This window comes from Gymnoscopelus braueri (assembly GCF_963280865.1).
Source record: "Gymnoscopelus braueri genome assembly, contig: SCAFFOLD_169, whole genome shotgun sequence".
In the NCBI taxonomy this organism is placed as follows: domain Eukaryota; kingdom Metazoa; phylum Chordata; class Actinopteri; order Myctophiformes; family Myctophidae; genus Gymnoscopelus; species Gymnoscopelus braueri.
The window spans coordinates 51,611-76,734 of NW_027660906.1; the positions used below are offsets into that span (position 1 = coordinate 51,611).

At 42.8% G+C, this 25,124-nt stretch overlaps 2 protein-coding genes across 2 annotated transcripts in view; one reads left to right on the plus strand and one right to left on the minus strand.

The window, feature by feature from the left end:
* Positions 1–25,124, plus strand: part of LOC308081069 (glutamate receptor 4-like) — a gene marked incomplete at both ends in the record, with an annotated part of 96,032 nt that overhangs the window by 14,137 nt on the left and 56,771 nt on the right. The gene's annotated exons all lie outside the window — the stretch shown is intronic.
* LOC308081070 (uncharacterized protein) lies at positions 8,940–21,205 on the minus strand (the record flags this gene model as incomplete). The annotated part of the gene is made up of 5 exons (XM_080457470.1): positions 8,940–8,954; positions 9,319–9,527; positions 16,550–16,793; positions 19,922–21,036; positions 21,154–21,205. The coding sequence occupies 5 exons, from the start codon at positions 21,203–21,205 to the stop codon at positions 8,940–8,942; spliced, it is 1,635 nt and encodes a 544-aa protein (XP_080313596.1).

A 25,124-nucleotide genomic window follows, 5' to 3' on the forward strand; every position in this document is an offset into this window, starting at 1 on the left:
ATGTGATGCAGCAGTCAGTCAGTCAGTCAGTAAGTAGTGTCTCTGTCCATGGTTCTGATGTGATGCAGTCAGTCAGTCAGTCAGTCAGTCAGTCAGTCAGTCAGTCAGCCATTCTATGCCACACAAAGGTAGCAAACATAGCAATCTACAAGCTCAAAACACATCGCACTGTGACTCGTTTTGAGCTTGTAGATCGGCTATTTTCGACTAACTTAAATACAAATACTTTGGACGTAAAAAAAGACAGTAGAATAGTAATACTAGTCATTAAGCTACTAATATAGGACTTAAGTGATTAAAGCAGGTCATGTTTGCATGTTTGAATTGTAACAGCTGAAATCAATAATATATCAGTATTCTGATATTAACCTACGGGCCACATTAAGTGAAGGTGGGGGCCGCCAGTTGCCCATGTATGTTCTGTTGTGATGCAGCAGCAGCCAGGAAGTAGTTCCTCTGTCCATGGTTCTGATGTGAGGTCAGCCAGTCTGCCTCATTGATTGGTGCTGAATGGACAGTGACTCTGTCCATGGTGCTGAATGGACTGTATATAACATGTTAGATGTAGTGACTCTGTCCATGGTGCTGAATGGACTGTATATAACATGTTAGATGTAGTGACTCTGTCCATGGTGCTGAAAGGACTGTATATACATGTTAGATGTAGTGACTCTGTCCATGGTGCTGAATAGACTGTATATAACATGTTAGATGTAGAGACTCTGTCCATGGTGCTGAATGGACTGTATATAACATGTTAGATGTAGTGACTCTGTCCATGGTGCTGAATGGACTGTATATAACATGTTAGATGTAGTGACTCTGTCATGGTGCTGAAAGGACTGTATATAACATGTTAGATGTAGTGACTCTGTCCATGGTGCTGAATAGACTGTATATAACATGTTAGATGTAGAGACTCTGTCCATGGTGCTGAATGGACTGTATATAACATGTTAGATGTAGTGACTCTGTCCATGGTGCTGAATGTACTGTACAAAACATGTTAGAAGTAGTGACTCTGTCCATGGTGCTGAAGGAACTGTATATAACATGTAGATGTAGAGACTCTGTCCATGGTGCTGAATAGACCGTATATAACATGTTAGATGTAGTGACTCTGTCCATGGTGCTGAATAGACTGTATATAACATGTTAGATGTAGTGACTCTGTCCATGGTGCTGAATAGACCGTATATAACATGTTAGATGTAGTGACTCTGTCCATGGTGCTGAATAGACTGTATATAACATGTTAGATGTAGTGACTCTGTCCATGGTGCTGAATGGACTGTATATAACATGTTAGATGTAGTGACTCTGTCCATGGTGCTGAATAGACTGTATATAACATGTTAGATGTAGTGACTCTGTCCATGGTGCTGAATAGACTGTATATAACATGTTAGATGTAGTGACTCAGTCCATGGTGCTGAATAGACTGTATATAACATGTTAGATGTAGTGACTCTGTCCATGGTGCTGAATGGACTGTATATAACATGTTAGATGTAGAGACTCTGTCCATGAAGGGACTGTATATAACATGTTAGATGTAGTGACTCTGTCCATGGTGCTGAAGGGACTGTATATAACATGTTAGATGTAGAGACTCTGTCCATGGTGCTGAATGGACTGTATATAACATGTTAGATGTAGAGACTCTGTCCATGGTGCTGAAAGGACAGCTCCCTGTGTGAGTGGTGCTGAGCGGACAGTTCCACAGCAGCTGTTGTGTTCGGCCCTCACCGAACGTTCTGCTCAAGTTTGTGTTGTTGTCACCAACGCGACACATTGTGAGCTTGTAGATCTGCTATTTTCAAATAGCCAAAGTATAAAATAGGGCTGAAGTGGTTAACTCATTCAGTGCCACTGGACGTCTAAGACGTCAGAACCCAAGATATGATGATTTGAAGATGTGCTTCTCCATTCACTCTTTGTTTAACTTCTTACTGAGAAAGGCTGTATCTCGGCTCCTAAGCACTTTTGTTTTTACAATGAATTTTGGCTGTGGCACTCTGAGCCAAAATTCCATAAATAAGCTGGGCACTGAATGAGTTAATTAAGCAATATTACACGAGAGGGTGTGCTTTACCGTCATTATTAGCACGCCTGTGATGCGGTCAGGAACGAGGCGTCAGCCGAGTTCCGCCGCGATCACAGAAGTGCTAATAATGTAAGGTAAAGCACACCCTCGAGTGTAATATTGCGATTATACAACAGTTACCAACAAAACACATCCAAATGTATTCATATTGTGGGACAATTCATAATAAAATACATTTCGCTTATCCGTTTCCCTGTAAAGAGAAGAGTTTGTTTGACTGAGACAAAATAGTCCCTGTAACAGCGCAGCACTCCGAGTCATCGTCTCATCAACACAGCTGATTCCAGTAGGCTATATGCTCCGTCGTACGATCGTGTTACATGGCCAAAATAACTGATCTACAAGCTCACAACGCGTCAAGATGGCGATGCGTTGTGAACTTGTAGATCGGCTATTTTTGCCGTGCGATACCTTCGTACGATAGAGTATAACATACACTGGACTGTTAACGAAATGGGAGTAATTTTACTTTAACACAGGAGGATATTTATACAGTATGGATGTTACCATTGAAATAAAGCACACTTGTTTCCAGTTATTCCTTTTATTATAGGATTTTAGGCGATTTAGTGTGCTCTCTTCTAACCATTGATCAACCGTAAGTCCACCAAATAAGTCAAAATTAACAACATAGTCCATTTTGCGTAGCTGTTTGTTCTCCAGTGGTGGCGGTGGGTACTGTCTGTTTGTTTTCCTACCGTGGGACAGCGTGACTTCACAGCACAGCTGTGCGCTATATGGTCTAATCAGGTGCGGACTGCAGTGCGGAGTGATTTATTTAATGTGATTAGGCCCGTGCTATGATGCTGGTTTGAAGCACGGCTAGAAAGCTATTTCAGCCAATCAGATTGCTTGGTCGGAACTACCTGTTGTATAATGATTGTTTCATAATATCATATCAAAATTTATATCTGAAAAGTAAGTAACTACATTTTTCTAATAATTGTAGTGGAGTAAAAGTACAATATTTGCCTCTGAGATGTAGTGGAGTAGAAGTAAAAGTATAGACAATTGGGGAAATACTCCAGTAAAGTAAAAGTACCTCAAAATAGTGCTTAAGTATAGTGCTTGAGTAAATATACTAAGTTACTTTCCACCACTGATGATGATGTGTTACAGCTGCAGTGGAAATCCCCTGTTCAGCTGTTGTGATCTCTCCTAATACACAGACCCATTAGATCTCCTAATACACAGACCCATTAGATCTCCTAATACACAGACCCATTAGATCTCCTAATACACAGACCCATTAGATCTCCTAATACACAGACCCATTAGATCTCCTAATACACAGACCCATTAGATCTCCTAATACACAGACCCATTAGATCTCCTAATACACAGACCCATTAGAGAAAATAATTGCATCCCGAAAATTGTAAACCAAGTATGATTGATTGCAGCACATTACAATGCCACGTCATTAAAATCCAATTAACCGTTACAATATGATTGTGATGAAGCATTAAAAAGAAAAAGCGAAAATTCTAGTTTGGTTAATGAATGATTTTACGGTAGCATTTTCTCTCTATTTATTTTTATTTTCTTATCACGCGGTTTTAAGTGATTAATGTTACATTCAGAATGGAACAGAACATTAATCTAGACGGGCTGTTCATGTGCAACCTGTCATAGTCGCTTCAACTTCCAATTTCAGTTTGAATTACTACATTTGAGTGAGAGTCCACTCTCTCTGTGTGTGTGTGTGTGTGTGTGTGTGTGTGTGTGTGTGTGTGTGTGTGTGTGTGTGTGTGTGTGTGTGTGTGTGTGTGTGTGTGTGTGTGTGTGTGTGTGTGTGTGTGTGTGTGTGTGTGTGTGTGTGTGTGTGTGTGGTGGAAAGTAACTAGTTTTAGGAGATAATTTTGTTGTTGTTGTTTTTTGCTGAGATCTGATGTTCATAGTGACAGAACACTATGCAATGTTATAATACTGAGAGGTAGCATTGATTCACTCATAAGCCCACACGGGCCTTATCTTCGATGTGCTCTAGTTGCATTCACTTAGCTGGGGACCCGCCGGTACTCTCTCTCTCGAGGACCCCCTCGGGGAGTCCCCGAACCCCAAGTTTGAAAAGCACCTTTTGTATGAGTCACTGTACATCAGGTTTCCACAGATTGTGGAATGTGGATGTTTCATTTATTCCTTATGCTGAGGCGCTCTGGTGGTGCGGCGGTAAAATACTCTTCCCACCACCGCAGCGTCTATAGGGGTTCCAATCCATCCTGGTGCATCCGGCTTTGTCGCACATCTTTACAAATACAATTTGTTCGGGGGAGGGAAGCCGGGCGGGGAGGAGGGTGAGATTTGTACAATGGATTCTAGCCCCATCAGTCCGTATCCCTGACAGCCCGTACAATCCTGTCAATAACTGAGTGTATACAAAACTAAAACTAATGAAAACTAACTAAAACTATTAGAATTTTCAAAAATAAAAACTAATAAAAACAAGCAAATCCGCTCTAAAAACAAATGAAAACTAACTGAATTAGAACAAGAATATTCAAAACAAACTTAAACTAAAATGAAAAATCCAAAACTAGTATAACTTTGCTCCTCAGTGGCAGGTGAGTCAGTAAGGATACAACTGCAGTGACAACACAGAAGTGTTCATTGTCACAACCACTAAATTGGGGAGAAAAAAGGGTGAAAACAATAAGTGGCTCCTTATGTAACATAAGACAAATAATTAAATAATAGTCTTTCAGGAACCATAGGGGTTCAACTTTGACCTTGTTGGTTCCTATTAGTTATTTTCCACAGCTGCTTTCTAGCTTAGATCAGTGGAAAAAAAATGTGTTTTGCTGTGCGGTGCAGCGTAGGAGCAGAACTCACCTATAAGCAGTTTTCAGAAAAATAAATATGAAAAATGTGGAGGCTTTCTTTCTGCTATTGCCTGTAAAAGCAGAGGGTAAGTGGAATATCATTTTTGCCACGAGCGTCGTTTTCTTTCTTCCCTTTGTTAGTCTTTGAGCACTTTTAACCCATTACGACCGGGAACGCATCTGTGTTATTTTTAGATTTATTTGGGCTATTCAGAACAGCAGATCTACAAGCTCATAGCGCGGCACCGAATGCCGCACTATGAGCTTGTAGATCTGCTATCTTTTGAAAAAAAAATGAAAATGGGTACAAATTGTTAAAAAAAAAAAAATTACTCTAATCTTTGCTTCTACAAAATGTCTTCTAAATCTTAACATTTTTTTGAAAAAACTTTATGTTGCTATAATGTCAGTGGTTCTCAAACTTAAGGACCCCCAAAATGATATGTATTTGGCCATCTCTAAATTTGTTGTTTCAGGGGACCCCCCAGAAGCAAAGATTTGAGTAAAACTTTAACATAATATATTCAAAGATTTGCACACATTTTCCACGTTTTTTCAAAAAACATCAGATCTACAAGCTCTTGTATGTTTTGAATAGCCAAGGACATCCTAAAATGACACAGACGTGTTCCCGGTCTCAACGTTTTAAAGCTGCCACTCTTTTCATCAGCTAATGGTGCTAATCACTGCCCAAGGGATCAAAGGAGAGGAAAAAAACACACCCCGACAGTTAAATGCTTTTAAGAGTCGGGGACAAAAGTCAAAAAGCCCAATGTGAGCTGTTTGTTACGCAGCTTGTAAGAGCAAAAGCATAATTGAACCAAAATTGATTTAGTTAAATAGAGGGGTTCTTTTTTCCTCTTTGAGTTGAATCTCGCAGTACCTCGTAAACGTATTAGTATGCATAAATTATGCATAATGTATGCAAATGCCACTGTTTCAGATGCCGCCACATGGAGGGTGGCAGCTCAGCCACAAGGACACTGGCAGTACGCTGCTAAATAGCAGTGGTGGAAAGTAACCAAGTACATTTACTGAAGTACTGTACTTAAGTACAATTGCGAGGTATTTGTACTATACTTGAGTGTTTCCAAGTTCCATTACTTTTAACACATCGAGTGCCATAAACGGTCCGGACCGTTTTTGAGGATCCAAACGAGAAGTGCCGAAAACGGTCCGGACCGTTTTTGACCCAATTCTATTTTTATACGAGTGGCCCACGTGGGGCGCTAAAACGAAACTTTGACATCACCCAAGGAGTTTCTGAGAAGAAGAGGCTGGATGTGGCTCAATGTCAAAAATCCTTCCGGTCGGCGTTTTCAATGTTATCTCCTTGACTAAAAGCTTAATATCTCCATTTCTTTTTAACGTGGTGGAAACGAGCCGTTTTCGATCGGCGATCACGCTGCAATGGAGGATCGCGTTGGAAATATTATTGTTCCAGGACCCTCCGCCGTCTCGCACGCACGCTTTGTTTACATGCACTTCCGCGTCTGGGCTTCTACAGCACGAAACGTATAACGCAAGTGGATGGAAGAAATGCAGGCACTCAACGTATAATATTTTAATAAACCTCTGGCACCCAATGTGTTAATTATACTCCACTACATCTCGAATCCATATATTGAACTACAGTTATTTGAAAACTTTAGTTACTAGTTACTTTGTAGATTTTGAGCCTTTGAAAATAGCCGATATACAAGTTCATAGCGCGGCACTCGGTGCCGCGCTATGAGCTTGTATATCTGCTATTTTTGAATAGTCAAATTATAAAATAATGCGTTCCGGCTTAATGGGTTAAACCGGGGGACAGACTCAGTGAGCCTGATCTCCAGGGGCGGGGCATTCCAAAGGGTAGGGGGGGGGGGCGCTCTGAAGGTGAAGGCCATCGGGGCGGCCATAGCTGAGTGGTTAGTGAGCCCGCCTAGGGAGCCAGAGGCCCTGGTTGCCCCAGGTACGATTCCAGGCCACGCCAGCATATGTGTCGATGAAATGAAATTTGTCCCTGAGCAAGACTAATTAGATTAATTGCTCACAGGCCCTCATTGGATACAAGCCCGCAAGGACTTTCATGAACGTCCTGTTAAAAAGGAATTATCCTAGCCATGCAACCTTTTGTATTTAACTGACCTTTTGGAATGGCCAGGAGTTGCTTGGTTTGAGGATGTCAGACTCCGTGCCATGAAGGCACATGGGGGGGGAGTAGGTCCGAGATATAGTCTGGGGCAAGACCTAGCCTGGCCCTACAAGTAGTGAGTAAGATTTTGTAACTGATTCTAAACTCAACTGGGAGCCAATGGAGGGATGCTAAAATGGGTGTGATATGATAAAAAGAAATGGTACCAATTAACACATTGGGTGCCAAAGCCGGGATTCTCCGGTTTAACATTTTTAGCGCTTGGGCGTCAAAACCGGAATTTACCGTGACATTTTCCACAAGGGGGGGGGGGGGCTAGCGCAGCTCTGGAAACACCCATGGTGCCTCTGAGAAGGAAGGGACTGATGGATCACCGTGCCAAAAAACCTGTCTCCCGTCCGCTCCCATTCTATCTCCTTGCAAAAAAACTCCATATTTCCTTAACTTTTTACAGTGGGGAAAACGAGTCATTTTGGATCCGGGATCACTCCGCCCTGGTGACTCGCGTGAGAGATGTTATTGTTCCAGGTGTTAGCCAGGACCATCCACCATCGTGCACGCATATATTGTTTACAACCGGGTGCTCGCCGTGGAGTCTACAGCTGTAAACAGCGAAGCGTTACAAACGGTGAGCTCTCTGGCACTCAACGTCACTTTTTTAAATAAAACTCTGGCACCGAATGTGTTAAAAGACGGGCCGCAGCATCTGAACCAGCTGAGGGCTGTTGGATGGATCGTTTTGAGAGGTGAAATAGCTGCCTTTGAATAACGCAATGAGGAATAAAATAAGACGGAACCAGCTGTCTTTTGGTCAATTTATTAAATCGTTTGGCGATCAAGCAAACGGATGCATTCAGCACGGCGGTCAGGGATGCACTGAGGATCTGTTCTCCCAGGCACGCATATAAGGTGTCTCTCAGCCCCTCTCAAAGGAACTCTATCAGGGGGGGTTCAGAGGCTCTACCCAGGAGGAGTGAAGTCCCAGGTGGCCTTGAACAGGGCACACAGGCCTGCTGAGGCCCACACAGACAGTCCATTGTGAGATCATGATGTTACTTTCAGGCACACATGAAACAATGAGATACACAAACACATAGATACCGTGTTATAACACAATATAAGTAAAAGAGCATCTCTGTATACATGCCCGTTTCAGAGCCAGAGGAGATTCTAGCCATGACGACATGGTTGGTCCCAGCAACAGGTCATGACCCGTGTCATGGATAGGCCTCCTGGCTTTAGGTCCCAACTAACACATTAGTAATGGGTGTCTTCTAAGGCAGAGTTCTCAGGTCTTAACTCAGTAATGCATGTCACAAAACTCATCAGTACTCATGGCACACACACACACACACACACACACACACACACACACACACACACACACACACACACACACACACACGCACACACGCATTCACCTAGTATTGACCGACATGTAGGACTGACCACATGCATGGCTGAGCCCGGTCAATGAGCTGCCAGCCTCATCCTCTGCCTCAAAGCACCGCCAATACCACTGGGTGTGTGTGTGTGTGTGTGTGTGTGTGTGTGTGTGTGTGTGTGTGTGTGTGTGTGTGTGTGTGTGTGTGTGTGTGTGTGTGTGTGCATGTTCTTTTTCATTATTATTCAAAAATATATATTTGTAGTGAAAATAGCAGATCTTCAAGCTGAGAACGGCTCGCATTGCGAGGCGTCATCAGCTTGAAGATCTGCTATTTTCACTACTTTAGTGCGACAGTCTTGTACGATGAAGTAGGGCATTCATTTATGAACACATATTTAACCAAAAAGAGATTGTGATTAAATAATAACCACACCCCCAATCCACTGGAATACAGGTTATTATTCTGCTTTTACCTTTAGGAGATGTTTAGGAGGTTTTCACCTGACAGAGATGGAGAGGAGAGGAGAGGAGAATAGAGGAGGGAGAGGAGAGGAGAGGAGAATAGAGGAGGGAGAGGAGAGGAGAACAGAATAGAGGAGCAATAGAGTACAGAAGTCCTGACGTCACTCGTTCACCCCCCGGGTTGTAAAGTAATGTCTCTATGGAGAATAACATTGGGTCATCTTAGAATCGTCTCATATAAGAATTGTGGTCCAAAAATAAACAAACTGTCTCTGTGATATTGTCAGGGAGGAGGTTCTGTATGGTTTATGATAGTCAGTCACTTATATTTGATACAGTCTGTTTCTGGTGAAAATGTAACTAATAATAGAGGAGAATAGTGCTGCTCCTTCTGTGTGAATACTGTGAGGAGGAGCTGCTCCTTCTGTGTGAATACTGTGAGGAGGAGCAGCTCCTTCTGTGTGAATACTGTGAGGAGGTGCAGCTCCTTCAGTGTGAATACTGTGAGGAGGAGGAGCTGCTCCTTCTGTGTGAATACTGTGAGGAGGTGCAGCTCCTTCTGTGTGAATACTGTGAGGAGGTGCAGCTCCTTCAGTGTGAATACTGTTACTACTGAGGAGGAGCAGGGAGAGGAGGGAGCACAGCAATGAGGAGAGAGGACGACACAAAGCTCCTTCAAGGCTAAAGATTAGACAACAGAGAGAGAGAGAACACACACACACACACACACACACACACACACACACACACACACACACACACACACACACACACACACACACACACACACACACACACACACACACACACACACACACACACACACATTCTGACTCACTTCCCATTCAGCCTTCTCCCTAGATAACATCCTTCCACTACGCACATTACTGCAAACCTGAGTACACACACACACACACACACACACACACACACACACACATACACACATACACACATACACACACACACACACACACACACACACACACACACACACACACACACACACACACACACTCCTCCCACACAGCTGGTAACTGCCCCCTAGTGTTCATGGGTGGTAGTGCTCTACCAGCAGAACATGGTGAACAGTCAGGCTGATGCCCTGAGCGTCTCTCTGTGTCTCTGATGACGCTGATGCTGATTGTGGCTGGCTGCTCACACACACACACACACACACACACACACACACACACACACACACACACACACACACACACACACACACACACACACACACACACACACACACACACACACACACACACGCACACACACACATGTTTTTGTATTCCTACAAATGTCCTACACTTGTGAGGACATTAAGGCTGCCTATTGTACACATGCCAGTTTTAAGCCCCCATAGCTGATCTGGGCGGCCATAGCTGAGTGGTTAGTGAGCCCGCCTAGGGAGCCAGAGGCCCTGGTTGCCCCAGGTTCGATTCCAGGCCAGGCCAGCATATGTGTCGATGAAATGAAATTTGTCCCTGAGCAAGACTCTTAACCCCTAATTGCTCACAGGTTCTCATTGGAAACAAGACCGCAAGGACTTTCATGAATGACCTGTTAAAAGGAATTATCCTTATCCTTATCTACAAGCTTCACTCTTCAACGTGTCGTGGAGCTTGTAGATCGGCTATTTTTCTCTGCATGGTACTGGTATGCAACAAGGAATTAGAGCGTTAGACCCTATAACCCCAATATGGGAACCCGTTTGGTAAAAATTATATTTAAAAAATATATTTTTCCTCTGGGGGCACCACCTCCTTTTTTTGCGTAGAAACAGGAACTTGGTTTGGCTCCTCCCCTTTATTAGTTCACTTCCTCCCGAGTGTCCCTGTGTTTATTCCTACCACAATGTCTATGTCTCACATTCTACTATACTTGTGGGGACCTCTGACACACACACACACACACACACACACACACACACACACACACACACACACACACACACACACACACACACACACACACAGCTGCTGTCCCCTCGGGGCCAACACATTTATCAGCTGGTAATCAGCCAGTAGTCCAGCGTTCTGCTCTGCTGTCCTCCGCCTAGGCTGTGTGTGTGTGTGTGTGTGTGTGTGTGTGTGTGTGTGTGTGTGTGTGTGTGTGTGTGTGTGTGTGTGTGTCTGCTCCCCGTCCGGCCACATGGCTCTCAGTTCCTCTCCGCCACAGTCTGACATGATGGGACATCATGGTTATTATTACACTCTACCACATTACCCTCACCACACATCTCTCTCTCTCTGTGTGTGTGGGGGGGGGGGGGGGGGGGGCTGGCTAATAAAAGTGAATAGAGGAGAGAGAACACAGAGTAATACATATGAACAGCAATACCTTTAATTACATTTGAATAACTTGCTGGTATCTGTCGTGGTTTGAGACGAGGTTTCATACTGATGGAAAAATACTGTTTCAAAAGTTTATACCAGGCTATAACCTTTCCTATATGGATGTGTAACTATTTGTGACAGTACACCATTTGTACAGTTAGTCTTCCCTCAGAGAGAGAGAGAGAGAGAGAGAGAGAGAGAGAGATACTATCTTGTTAGTGTCGGGCAGAAACCTTGTATCTCCATATTTCAGTTATTTGGTGTTTCTTTTCGTAAATTAAATGCCCTATAATAGTGTTGTACAAAAGTAGTGAAAATAGCAGATCTATGTTGCATTATACAACAGGTAGTTCCGACCAAGCAATCTGATTGGTTGAAATAGCTTTCTAGCCGTGCTTCAAACCAGCATCATATCACGGGCCTAATCACATTAAATAAATCACTCCGCATTCGCACCTGATTAGACCATATATGACACAGCTGTGCTGTGAAGTCACGCTGTGACTGTCCCACGGTAGGAAAACAAACAGACAGTACCCACCGCCGCCACCGGGCGGAGAACAAACAGCTACGCAAGATGGACTATGTTGTTAATTTTGACTTATTTGGTGGACTTACTGTTGATCAATGGTTAGAAGAGAGCACACTAAATCGCCTAAAATCCTATAATAAAAGGAATAACTGGAAAAAAGTGTGCTTTATTTCAATGGTAACATCCATAGGCCTACTGTATAAATATCCTCCTGTGTTAAAGTAAAATTACTCCCATTTCGTTAACAGTCCAGTGTATGTTATACTTTATCGTACGAAGGTATCGCACGGCAAAAATAGCCGATCTACAAGTTCACAAGGCATCGCCATCTTGACGCGTTGTGAGCTTGTAGATCAGTTATTTTGGCCACGTAACACGATCGTACGACGGAGCATATAGCCTACTGGAATCAGCTGTGTTGATAAGACGAGAGTCAGAGAGACAGAGTGCTGCGCTGCCACAGGGACTATTTTGTCTCAGTCAAATAAACTCTTCTCTTTACAGGGAAACGGATAAGCGAATTTTTTTTATTATGAATTGCCCCACAATATGAATACATTTGGATGTGTTTTGTTGGTAACTGTTGTATAATCGCAATATTACACTCGAGGGTGTGCTTTACCTTACATTATTAGCACTTCTGTGATCGCGGCGGAACTCGGCTGCGCCTCGTTCCTGACCGCATCACAGGCGTGCTAATAATGACGGTAAAGCACACCCTCTCGTGTAATATTGCTTAATCGTGACACGTTGTGACGCTATTTAAACATGGCCACATGGCTCGGGCAAGGCTTACCCTCAAAAGTAGCGAAAATAGGCGATCTTCAAGCTCACAACGTGTGTATCTTCATGCCGATGGCTTCCATTGGAAATGAATGGTAGTCTGTAGCTGTGTATCAGCCGGTGTGAACACAGCCTTTAGGAGGTCTAGTTGCTTTAGACAGACACCTGGCTGGAAGCCATGATCAACACCCAGACAGACAGGAGACTGCAGGCTCTCTGAGGCAGAACATGTTTACACAGAAACACACACAGCGTTGTACATAAACCCACCATAGAGGCAGAACATGTTTACACAGAAACACACACAGTGTTGTACATAAACCCACCATAGAGGCAGAACATGTTTACACAGAAACACACACAGCGTTGTACATAAACCCACCATAGAGGCAGAACATGTTTACACAGAAACACACACAACGTTGTACATAAACCCACCATAGAGACAGAACATGTTTACACAGAAACACACACAGTGTTGTACATAAACCCACCATAGAGGCAGAACATGTTTACACAGAAACACACACAGCGTTGTACATAAACCCACCATAGAGGCAGGACATGTTTACACAGAAACACACACAGTGTTGTACATAAACCCACCATAGAGGCAGAACATGTTTACACAGAAACACACACAGTGTTGTACATAAACCCACCATAGAGGCAGAACATGTTTACACAGAAACACACACAGTGTTGTACATAAACCCACCATAGAGGCAGGACATGTTTACACAGAAACACACACAGCGTTGTACATAAACCCACCATAGCTGCAGGTCCTGCTGTTCCTCATATGACTTTTTTAGGAAAGCACGGGTTGATGAGAGAACATGGAAATAGGCTCTCTGCACACAGCAGCCATGTTGTAAAGAACGTGGGTGTTATCAGTGATACTAATGAAGGCTCTGTTCCATTCTGGTCAAACAGAGTCAGGGTGCTGATAGCGTTGCATGTTGGCCAGTGGTGGAAAAAGTACTCAAAAGTTTTACTTAAGTAAAAGTACCAATTCTGCAATGTAGAAGTACTCTGTTACAAGTGAAAGTCCGGAATTAAAAATGTACTTGAGTAAAAGTACAAAAGTATTGCTATCAAAATGTACTTACTTTTACACACACACACACACACACACACACACACGCACATGCACATGCACGCGCGCGCGCACACACACAAAAAAATTGCGTATCTACAAGCTCCACAACGCGTCGCTTTGCGACGCGTTGTGAGCTTGTAGATTTAAAGCATTAAACATTAGATTTAAAACAGTAAAACATACGAGTAGTTTTTCCACCACTCTCGGTCACATAGATGGCATATGTATGAGGTTTGTTGGTCTGTCTGCGATGTTGTGCTCTTTTCTTCGGGCCCTCTCGTCTTCCGCTGCGTCTGACAGTTTTTTTTCCCCCTGACATGAGGTGTATGTGTATGTGCCAGACACCAACACCTCATGACAGTGTACGTGTACGTGTACGTGTACGTGTATGTGTATGTGTATGTGTATGTGCCAGACACCAACACCTCATGACAGGGGAAAACAACTGTCAGGTACAGTATTCTATGTCAGATGGGTCGGTCACAAAATGTCTTTCAAGGGGACCCTGATAAAAAAAGGTGACCCCATTTAATCCGGGAAGAAGACACGTCTTCTAAAAATAAGAGTCTTCTGAAAAAGTGTATGTTGCTATAATATCAGTGGATCTCAACCTTTTTTCATGTCAAGGACCCCCTAAGTTATATGTATTTGGTCACGGACCCCCATCTCAAAGTATTTTGTTTCACAGTACAAAATGCAAAGTATATTGACCCCCACAGAAGCAAAGATTTGAGTTAAACATGTTGTCTCTAAAACAGTATATTCAAAGATTTGCACAAATGTTCATGATTTAAAAAAACAAATCAGATCTACAAGCACATATTGGTTCCCGTATTGAATGAGTGAAGAAACACTGCAGAAACACTGCTTTGCTTTCTATTGAATACGATGCTTTGCTGAAATGCGTGACGTTCCAAAACCCCGAAGAAATACTATACCATGACGTCTCATAGCGGAAACCAAATCAATAGTAATACATTTTATCATTCTCACTGCACTTACAGGAAGACATAAAGTGTGTTTTTATAGGCAGTAAAGCAATACATAATAATAAAAAACAATAACATAAACCAAATGCAGGAAATGAAATAACAGCAGGTAGAAGAGAATAGCCCAGACCAAAATGGAAATAACATTAAATATGGTATTATAGGTGTTTTAGTTTTTTCTGTAAAGACTGGTTTACAGTAAGAGAGACACAGGACAGTGTAATATAATAACATATGATATAATATAATATAATGAATAAATGACTAACATGACATGAAACAGCAGCAGAACAAATGCATGCATTCATAATAATAATAATAAAAAACTAATAATAACCACAGTAGTTACATTTCATATACAATCCATACGCAACTCACAACAACTGCTGGTATCATGACAGCATGCACTGGCACGCACGCACACGCACACGCACACGCACACACACACACACACACACACACACACACACACACACACACACACACACACACACACACACATGCGCGGGCGCACACACACGTCACACACAGTTCACACTTCTTTACCTTAATCCATGTCTCGTGTTTTAGAATATCAACACAATGATGTCGCTCTATTTTACGTTACTAACAGAAGTAATGAGATGAAATAACGCCTTTACCACGGGACATACACGCACGCACGCACGCACTCACTCACGCACGCACGCACGCACGCACGCATGTTGGCTCATGTCTCATTTGCATGTGAAAGCCTGCTAATTGGGTAGAGGTATGTCTGCTCATGGACAGGTCTCATTATAGAAATAACAGTCGGTTCACACATTTAACAACTCTGCAGAGAGAGAGAGAGAGAGAGAGAGAGAGAGAGAGAGAGAGAGAGAGAGAGAGAGAGAGAGAGAGAGAGAGAGAGAGAGAGAGAGAGAGAGAGAGAGAGAGAGAGAGAGAGAGATGCAAGTGTGCAGCGTTAACACATTAACTGCCTGGAATTCATTCATCTGCCACCACCGGTGGTGTTTACTAATCTTCCGAGACCCACATATGTTTTTTTCTGTTCAAAGAAGATGTAAACATCAGATGTCTGGTGGGGAGGACAAGGGTCTCTTCTATCGTCCGGAAAAGAAACATTTTAACCGGGATCTTCCGTTCTGTAGTAATATGTCTTGTTTTCAGTGATGAGCTGTGGGTTTTTTAGCTAGGGGGGCTCTATATTATGACGTCACGTGCACACGCACGTGCACGCACGTGCACATAGCCGATCAGCTCAGTGCTTTTTATGTAATTATATTTCTTATTATTTAGTTGCATTGTTAATTTGTTGTTTTTATTTTCGTTTCAATTAATTAATCATTTTATCTTCCTTTTAGTTTTATATAAAATCCCTTTACATAGACTCACCCACACATAAGTACTTACAATAATCAGACAACTTGTCTTTACTTGAATTACTTTTTTTTTTTTTTTTAACTTGTGGTTTTAACCCATTAAGACCTGGAACTGTGTCATTTTTAGATTTGAGCTAAGAAAGCATTATTTTTACACTTTGGGCTATTAAAAAATAGCAGATATACAAGCTCATAGCGCGGCACTACGAGCTTGTAGATCTGCTATTTTTGAAAATTCGTGAAAATGTGTGCAAATCTTTATATATATTTTTAAAGCGAACATTTTTAACTCAAATCTTTGCTTCAGGGGGTCCCTGGAACAAAATATTTTGATGGGGGTCCGCGGCCAAATACATATAATTTTGGGGGTCCTTGACATGAAAATGATTGAGCACCACTGATATAGAAACATACGTTTTTCAGAAAACTGTTGAGATTTAGGAGACATGTAGAATCGGCTTCAGGTCTCAATGGGTTAAAACAATCATATGAACAGTCTTCCGATATATAACCTTGCATTTGAACCTCCAACAACGGACAGGGATAACCTGGTGAGTGTCTGGTAGGACAGGGATAACCTGCTGAGTGTCTGGTAGGACAGGGATAACCTGCTGAGTGTCTGGTAGGACAGGGATAACCTGGTGAGTGTCTGGTAGGACAGGGATAACCTGCTGAGTGTCTGGTAGGACAGAGATAACTTGGTGAGTGTCTGGTAGGACAGGGATAACTTGGTGAGTGTCTGGTAGGACAGGGATAACCTGGTGAGTGTCTGTGAGTGTCAAAAGAGGTTTTGGTGTAGGGGGGACATTTGAGTAGCCATTTTGGGGCTATGGCCCGTTGGAAACGGGTGGTTTTCATCAACAAAAAAAAAATCGGAGTTAGAAGTGTTTTACGCAGTGGTGGAAAAACTACTCAAATGTTTTACTTAACTCTTTGACTGCCAGAGTATTTTCTTAAAGTACTCCCCAGTGCCAGCGATTTTCGTTTTTTTTTGTTTGTTGTTATTTTGTTATTTAAATTAATTTAAGTTTCTCTGGGTGCAGTTTTAAACACACACCACAGATCGACCAGCAGAGAGCAGCAGATCCACACCTTGATCCTTGATGTACTCGCTCACTCACTTGACCCACTCCAAACAGGCTCAACAGTCCATACGTCATATCCCGATGTGACTTTTTCTCAGATCGGCGACCGGCCTGCAGTACGATGTGATACACGACGCAGATGACTGTTCGTCATCCAGACCAAAGAAAATAGAACTAGAGCTCTCCGTGCGTTTTTTATACCGTGTGAAAAAACTTGTTTTTCCCTATTCTCGCCTAAAATGCCTAAAAAAGAAAACAGGAAACCGGAAACGGAATCTACGTCAATGAAAAAAAACAAAACAGTATCTGATGGTGAAAAATAAACAGAACAGCGCGATCACTGAAAACGATATCAACGCGTCTAACGCGCCGATGGCGTGGGTGGATTAACACATTAACCGCCAAGAACGTAGTCCTACGGTCCGTTAAATCCAACTGTTAAGCGCCGAGACCGTAGCCCTACGGTCCACGGTCTGTTCGCGCTAAAAATTTCCGGGTGCACTTTCGGAATTTTTTTGATCCACTTCCGTTTCCGGTTTGATGACCGGAAACAGAATTATTTGGGATCCGGTTTTGACGATCACGTCCGCCCTCGTTCTACAGACGAAACTGAAACTCAATTCTCTTCCTGTAGTTTTTTCTCCTCGCATTTCACTGTTTAACGTAATCCGCTCTAACTACAACATTGATGCCCCGTTTGACACGCGGTCTTCACTGGGAGATACAGGGAGATCTCGCGGATGTAAACAGACCTGTAGACAGACTGTACGGCTCAATCTTAAGGATTTTAACAAGATCTATGGCGACATGAAAAAAACAAAAAAACAACAATAACACCTTGGCACTGGTGAGTACATTATGAGATTAACCTCTGGCGGTCGATGTGTTAAAGGAGGAGTTCACCCAAAAAATGACTTATTTTCTATCAATTGCACACCCTATGAAGCCTTGAATCCATGGATTCTTTTTTGTTTTTGTCGCATTCCTAAGCTAATAATTTGATTCCCGTCTCCTACCGGCTAATGTATCCGGTAGGAGACACAAAGTAGATTATTTGTGTCTCCTACTGGAAATACACACAGTCATCAAATTATTGTCTTAGGAATGCCACATAAACAAAAATAAATCCATGAAATCAAGGCTTCATGGGGTGTGTAATTGATAGAAAATAAGTAATTTTTTTGGTGAACTCCTCCTTTAACTCTTTGACTGCCAGAGTATTTTCATAAAGTACTCCCCCATTGCCAGCAATTTTCGTGTTTTTTTTTTTTTTATATTTTGAAAATTTTCATGAAAATAATTGATCAGACTGTTTTTTAAAGACGCAGCACAAATCCGCCACTAGAGAGCAGCACATGATAGCTTGATCAGCTCCTTGTGTCACTGTTACCCTTCTTGAGCGATTAGACAGGGAAAAACATGAAAAAGGATGTGACGTCGTCCCAGATTGTTTTGATCGGCCAAAATTACGATGTGATACACGACGGCGATGACTGATCGTCACCCAGACCATAGATTATAGAAGAGAACCTGTCCGTTTGTCCGTTATACCGTGTGAAAACCCGTTTGTTTACCTATTCTTGACGAAAATGACCGGGGAAAAAAATCAAAAACCGGAAACGGAATCCAGGTCATGAAACCGGATGCAGATGTCGGTGAAGTAAGTGGAACTCGAGAATAACATTGAATTTTAAGCAGCATAGCGCGATCAGAGATTAAACAATGAACGCGAGTCCAACGCGTCAATGGCGTGGGTGGATTAAGTAGTAATTGACGCGTTTTCGAGTCAATGGCGTTTATAGAGTTAAGTAGCAATTGACGCGTTTTCGAGTCAATGGCGTTAAAAGAGTTAAGTAAAAGTATCAATACTGCAATATAGAAATACTCTGTTACAAGTTAAAGTCCGGAATTAAAAATGTACTTGAGTAAAAGTACAAAAGTATTGGTGTCAAAATGTACTTAAAGTACCAAAAGTAAAAGTACTAAAATGTTTGAAAATAGCAGATCTACAAGCTCACAATGCGTCACGATGTGACACGTTGTGAGCTTGTAGATCTGCTATTTTCAAATAGCCTAGGTATAAAATAGGGCTAAAGTGGTTAATATATGTTTTATAAAGTAATGATTTATATCTGCAAAGTAACTAGTAACTAAAGTTTTCAAATAATTGTAAGTAAAAATATAATATTTGCCTCTGAGACGTAGTGGAGTAGAAGCAAAAGTATAGACAATTGGAAATACTCCAGTAAAGTAAAAGTACCTAAAAAATGTACTAGTTACTTTACACCACTGGTTTTATGCTGGGGCTTACGGACGTTTTTTTTTTGGAGTGACGCCACATCCGTCTACTGCTTCTCTGAGTGACGAGGAATCATTCCTAACCTGTGTTAGAGCGCCCCTTGTGGATTTTTTTTTTAATGTTGAAAATAGAACGCATATATGCGTTCTTGGCAGGTAAATTAAGCAATATGTTTTTTTGTTTTTTTTTGGGGGGGGGGGGGGGGTCATTGAAGACCCCTCATGCAGAGGGTCCTCATCTGGAGACGTTTGATACCTCTCTTTGAACAGTTGGATGGATGGATGAGGAACAGAGTGTCAGGACACTATGTTTTAAATCCTGGCCCCAGCATGTTATTGCATAGTGGTGGCCCTAGCATGCATTTTTAACTACTTTCATCATTTCATGTTATGTGTAAACCACATGGTTATATATTATTGATGTTGAATGCAGAGTTTATACCATTATTATTATTTATTGGAGGCTGCAAATGCTTTTTCTTCTTCTATTTGAACATGTTCCCACCAACCTGACAGTAGAGATGATCAGAGGAGCAGAGTTTCTACCGCCATCATTAAGACATGGACTGAAGAATGGAAAGAGTTTCTCAGTGAAGGTGCAGCCAGTGAAAGAGTAGAGATGAGCTCTGGTCTCCACATCATAAAAGGAGACCAGACCCTCCTCATAATCCACAAACACTCCCACTTTCTGGACCTCCTCTCTTACAGGGAGGAGGACATGAGGGCCAGCAAGAGCCCTGTACTCATTTCTATTCCAAAACCCTATAGTCCAGTAACCATTGTTGGGACTCAGTGTCTTAACACCTTTCCTGTTGATGGACTCTCTGGCCACTCCTAAAGCCCACTGAGTCTTCCCTGTAACCTGAACCTCATAGTAAAACCTTCCTGAGGAGAAGCTTTGTTTTCCTAAGACACGGACATATTTAGAGAATCTCTCTGTGTTGTCAGGGAGATTCTTCCTTACGGTTCCATGACTCACTTGCTTTCCATCCTCAGACAGGATGAGGTTGGGATGTGTTGTATCAGGGTCCAGAGTTACATCCACCTCATATTGCTGGATCCTCCTCAACTCAGCATCACACAGCTTCCTCTTCATCTCTTGACTGAGTGTCTTCTCCAGCTGAGCCACAGCTGTCCTCACTGTCCCCATATGTGAAGACTGATGGACATTGACCTTTGTCCAGTCCTTGGAGGGTCTCCAGTCTGTGTTTTTAGCTTTGAAGTTGTGGAGGAGGTCTTCAGTGTGTGAGAGCTGTTTCAGCTCAGAGCTTCTCTTCTCTAACTGAGTGATTTCCTGTTGCATCTCATTAATGAAGCCTTCAGCCTGTTTCTCTGTTGTGTTCTGCTTCTCTTCAATCACATCAATGAGCTCAGCCTGGCTTCTCTCAATACAGCTGATCAGAGCAGTGAAGACCTGAACACTGCTTGCTATGACCGTATATGCATCTTTCCTGCCGAGCTCTACTAAATGTTTGACATCCTGAATCTTCAGTCGTCTCTCCTGGATCATCTGCTGAACTTCAGCCTCTGTCTTTGCTTCATATTCTTCTTTCAACCTGCGACTCCTGAACTGATCGGCCATCACTGAGAGAACTTTATTAACAGAGAATTCTGGTCTCTTACGGAAGGCTTTGTTACACAGTGGACACTTACACACATCATTAGTGTCCCAGTAACGTGTGATACAGGCTTTGCAGTAGTTGTGTCCACATGGAGTGGTGATTGGATCAGTGAACACCTCCATACAGATAGAACACAGGAAGTGATCTTCAGAGACGGGAATGCTGGCAGACGCCATTTCTACACACTGAGAATACAAGTGTAAACAACTAAATCACTTCTTTTGTAAGAGAGAACACAACCAGTGATCTACTAGTGTGACTCTTCCAGTGAATATGTTCGATGATGCTAAAAATCCAACGTTAAGCGGTGTTCTAGGATTCTTCTAGCAGGTGGTGAGAGAGTCCAGTAGGAGGCGATGGTGCGTCGGTACGAGGTGGTGAATGGTGTTCTCTCAGTGTGGGATCTACTTTTATACCAGGAGCTTTACATCATCACTGTGATGTCACTATGACTACAAGCCACGCCCACACCCGGAGTTCCGTGTCAGCCTTGCCCAAATAAGGAGTTCTGTGATGTCAGACTGACCTCCAAGTACACTGATCAATATTAGGTAGCCATAGCAACCCACAATCAACAAACTGATTTCTTATGGAAATCTGTGAGATGGAATCTCCATATATGGGCATAAAGGGTACAAACAGACACATTTAAAGATACCTCCATATATGGGCATAAAGGGTACACACATAGGGCCCTATCTTAGTCAAGAGATCCTAAACCCACAATGTGGGGATTTAGCATGGCCCAAGGGGCGTTCCCGTGCTAAAGTTGCGACACCAGCCTTATCCCTAAAACACCTGCGCTAGCCGTTACATTATGCATACTGTAGGTGTGGTTTGGGCGTTACAATAATAAGACCAATCACTGTGCCTTTGAGCAATATGTTTTTTGCTTCATTTTCTAGTTATTATTATTATTATTATTATTACTCCGCCCTTCATACCCATTCATTTCAATGGAGAAATGGTCAGTCAGTGATGTCATCGTGTATTCTCTGTAACTGTTGAACCATCTCAGAAAACAAAGTATTGACGGATACTTTTGGTCTGTTATAGAAGGTTTCTTGACACAGTGGACACTTACACACATCATTAGTGTCCCAGTAACGTGTGATACAGGCTTTGCAGTAGTTGTGTCCACATGGAGTGGTGATTGGATCAGTGAACACCTCCATACAGATAGAACACAGGAAGTGATCTTCAGACAGGAGACTGCTGGCAGAGGCCATTTCTACACGCTGTTGCTCTGCTGTCCTCAACCAGTGATGTGACTTTAAGATCCAGGAATATCAACTCATTCACTGCCAGACTTATTTCTGGCTGTGTTTGCCCACTGCCAGCGATTTAGTGTTTTTTATAAAATTGTTTAAAAATTCACAATTTTTTTTTTCATTATGATCGCAATTCCAGTCGTTTCTAAACCAAGAGCCATTTGAAAGGAAAACTCAGTTACTTTTTCCACCTCGCCACAGACCTCGCTAAATCCCTTATGATTGCGTGTTCAACTGTTTGTAGACACACAGGGTAGTTGTGTGAGTGGCCCAGAGAAGACATTTTCAATCGGCGACATTCCATTTTGCAGCAGTAGCAGTTTCAAAACAGCGATGCGAAACAGTGTTCCACGGCGGAGAAATGCAAAGCCGAGAAAATGGCGTTTGAAGACGCATGTCATCAAATGTGACATCATCAAATGTGCCCAAATATGGAGTTCCACACAGCTCCAGACTGACCTCCAAGTATTATATTTGGTAGCCTTGGCACAAACATTAGACTATCTGAATGACAGCTGTCTCTGTTGATAGAACCCATGTGATACGCGGCCACTTTTTAACGTTGGAAGCGTCGCCCCTAACTCACGCAAGGCGCCATGGGATGCTGGACATTCCTGGATACATCCTACTATAAGTGTGTGAACGGCCGACACACGCACGTTGCCGACAACTCCGAGGGAGTGCCACGCCCTGGCGTCGAGTCGCTTGAATAGTCGGTTGTCCAGAACCGCCGATCTGATCGATACGATCATTTATTTGCATATGGAGATCCGGTTTGGCCAGAGCCACCTAGCCGACCGCTAAGCCCATATATGGGCATGACCATATATGGGACTGACTTAAAACTCGGCCAACTCGAGACCAACTCGTTAGCGATGTTCTTTGTAAACCGTTAAGCGTTAAAAAGTGCCAAACATCTAAAACGAGTCGCCAAGAACCAAATCTTTATGATTTTTTGACATATTCCCTCACAGCTAGTTTGTATAGTCCTGTTACAGACCCCTAAAGGTCCGTTTGGTCTCCTGGGGGGGGGACCCCACACCCCACGTTGAGAACCAGTGATCTCATCCATGTCCTGTATGGCTGGCTGGCATCACAGGCTGCGTTCCCAGCAAGCACTTATCTCAGGGGTGAGGCGGGCAGACCGGTTGGCACGCTGGAAACACACACAATCACTGCATGTTATTGGATATTATATTGATATTATAGCTATTCTATTTCATTATAGATATGTGATGTTGTTTCCTGACAATTGACTTTTGGTGAAAAAGCCTGCATGTATCGGTATCGGAAATTAGGAGTTGGACAATATCGGAATATCGAATATCGGGGAAACAGTGGGGTGGGTCTATGATGGACCCTCCACGCACAATAGTGGTGGTCCCCAGGTTGCTCTTTGTCAGGATGGTGGTCCCTGGGTCAAAATCAGTTGAAAACCCCTGTTTTACTTGACTAAATCAACTGTAGATTTAGTCAACTGAAACCAGACTAAAACATTTCAGATTTGACAAAAAGTTAATGACTATGAAAATAGACTGAATGACTGAAACAAAATCAAAGTATGTTGTTCAAGATCAACTCTGGTGTCTCTGTAGCTTCATGTGGTTTAGTGTCACTGGCCCTCATTTATCAACGCAGCGTATAAACCGGCTTATATTTTTCCATATATTCGGCGTACACCAACGTCAAAGTCACATTTATCAACGGATCCTACACAGCCAATCCTGGCGTACATCAGGTCGGAGCTTTGATAAATCTCACGTCTGAAAACGAGCGTCATTTAAATAACACGCCCTTAAATATTCTCAAAACGCCCCGATTTTACGACATGAAGAAGAATCAGAATACGACCAAAGACATCAAAAGCCAATAAGAAAGAGTTTCCCCCGATCGCCTCGCCTCGCTGCCTGTCAAGTCACACACACACGCACACGCACACGCCTCACCTCTCTCTCTCTCTCTCTCTCTCTCTCACTCACACACACACACACGCCCAACTGTGTCTTTCATGTAATCCGTAGCGGTACAATCTTTGTCACTTAGGCTTGTAGCCTACATGAATGACATATTATGATACCAATCACATCGCCATGAATGGAATACGTTTGTATATTAATTTATTTAACCCATACCGAGCAGTGCACAAGCAGTCATGTAGGATATTCCCCGTGAGACTCGGACGGGCGGCAGTCATTCCGCGGCAGTGATTCCGCCACGTTAATAAGAGATTGGAGCGTCGGGTTTATATCCTTAACCCAGTCAGGTTGTAGACTTCGTAACTCTCTATGACATAACTCCATAACATAGGACAAGTTACTGTAAGTTTGTACACCTCACTGTCCATGAAAAGATCGTCGGCAGTCCCGACCGCGGGACTCCCGAGTCCCGACGCAAAAGCGCTCGTATATTTTGAAAATAGCAGATCTACAAGCTCACAACGCGTCGCGATGCGACCCGTTTTTGAGCTTGCAGATCTGCTATTTTAAAATAGCCAATGCAACTGAATGACTGTTAAAGCAGTTTGTTTAAATTACTTTATAAAATGTTATATTTTCACAGGGATTAATTATTAGTGTGTAGATATACATTTAGGAGTGGATTATGTGTCCAGATGCCTGTCAGACAGTCAGACAATGCTGCTCCGCAGGTCTAGAATGGAATAAACGGGCGCAGCCAACGTCAACAACTGGTCTCGACCAGACGTGAGATCTCAGTGTACGGTAGGATGAAGCCCACGTCAGGATATATTGATAAATGCCGAAAGGTGCGGTGATCTCGCTCTACGCCCATTATTTGGGCTGCACCGCGTTGATAAATGAGGGCC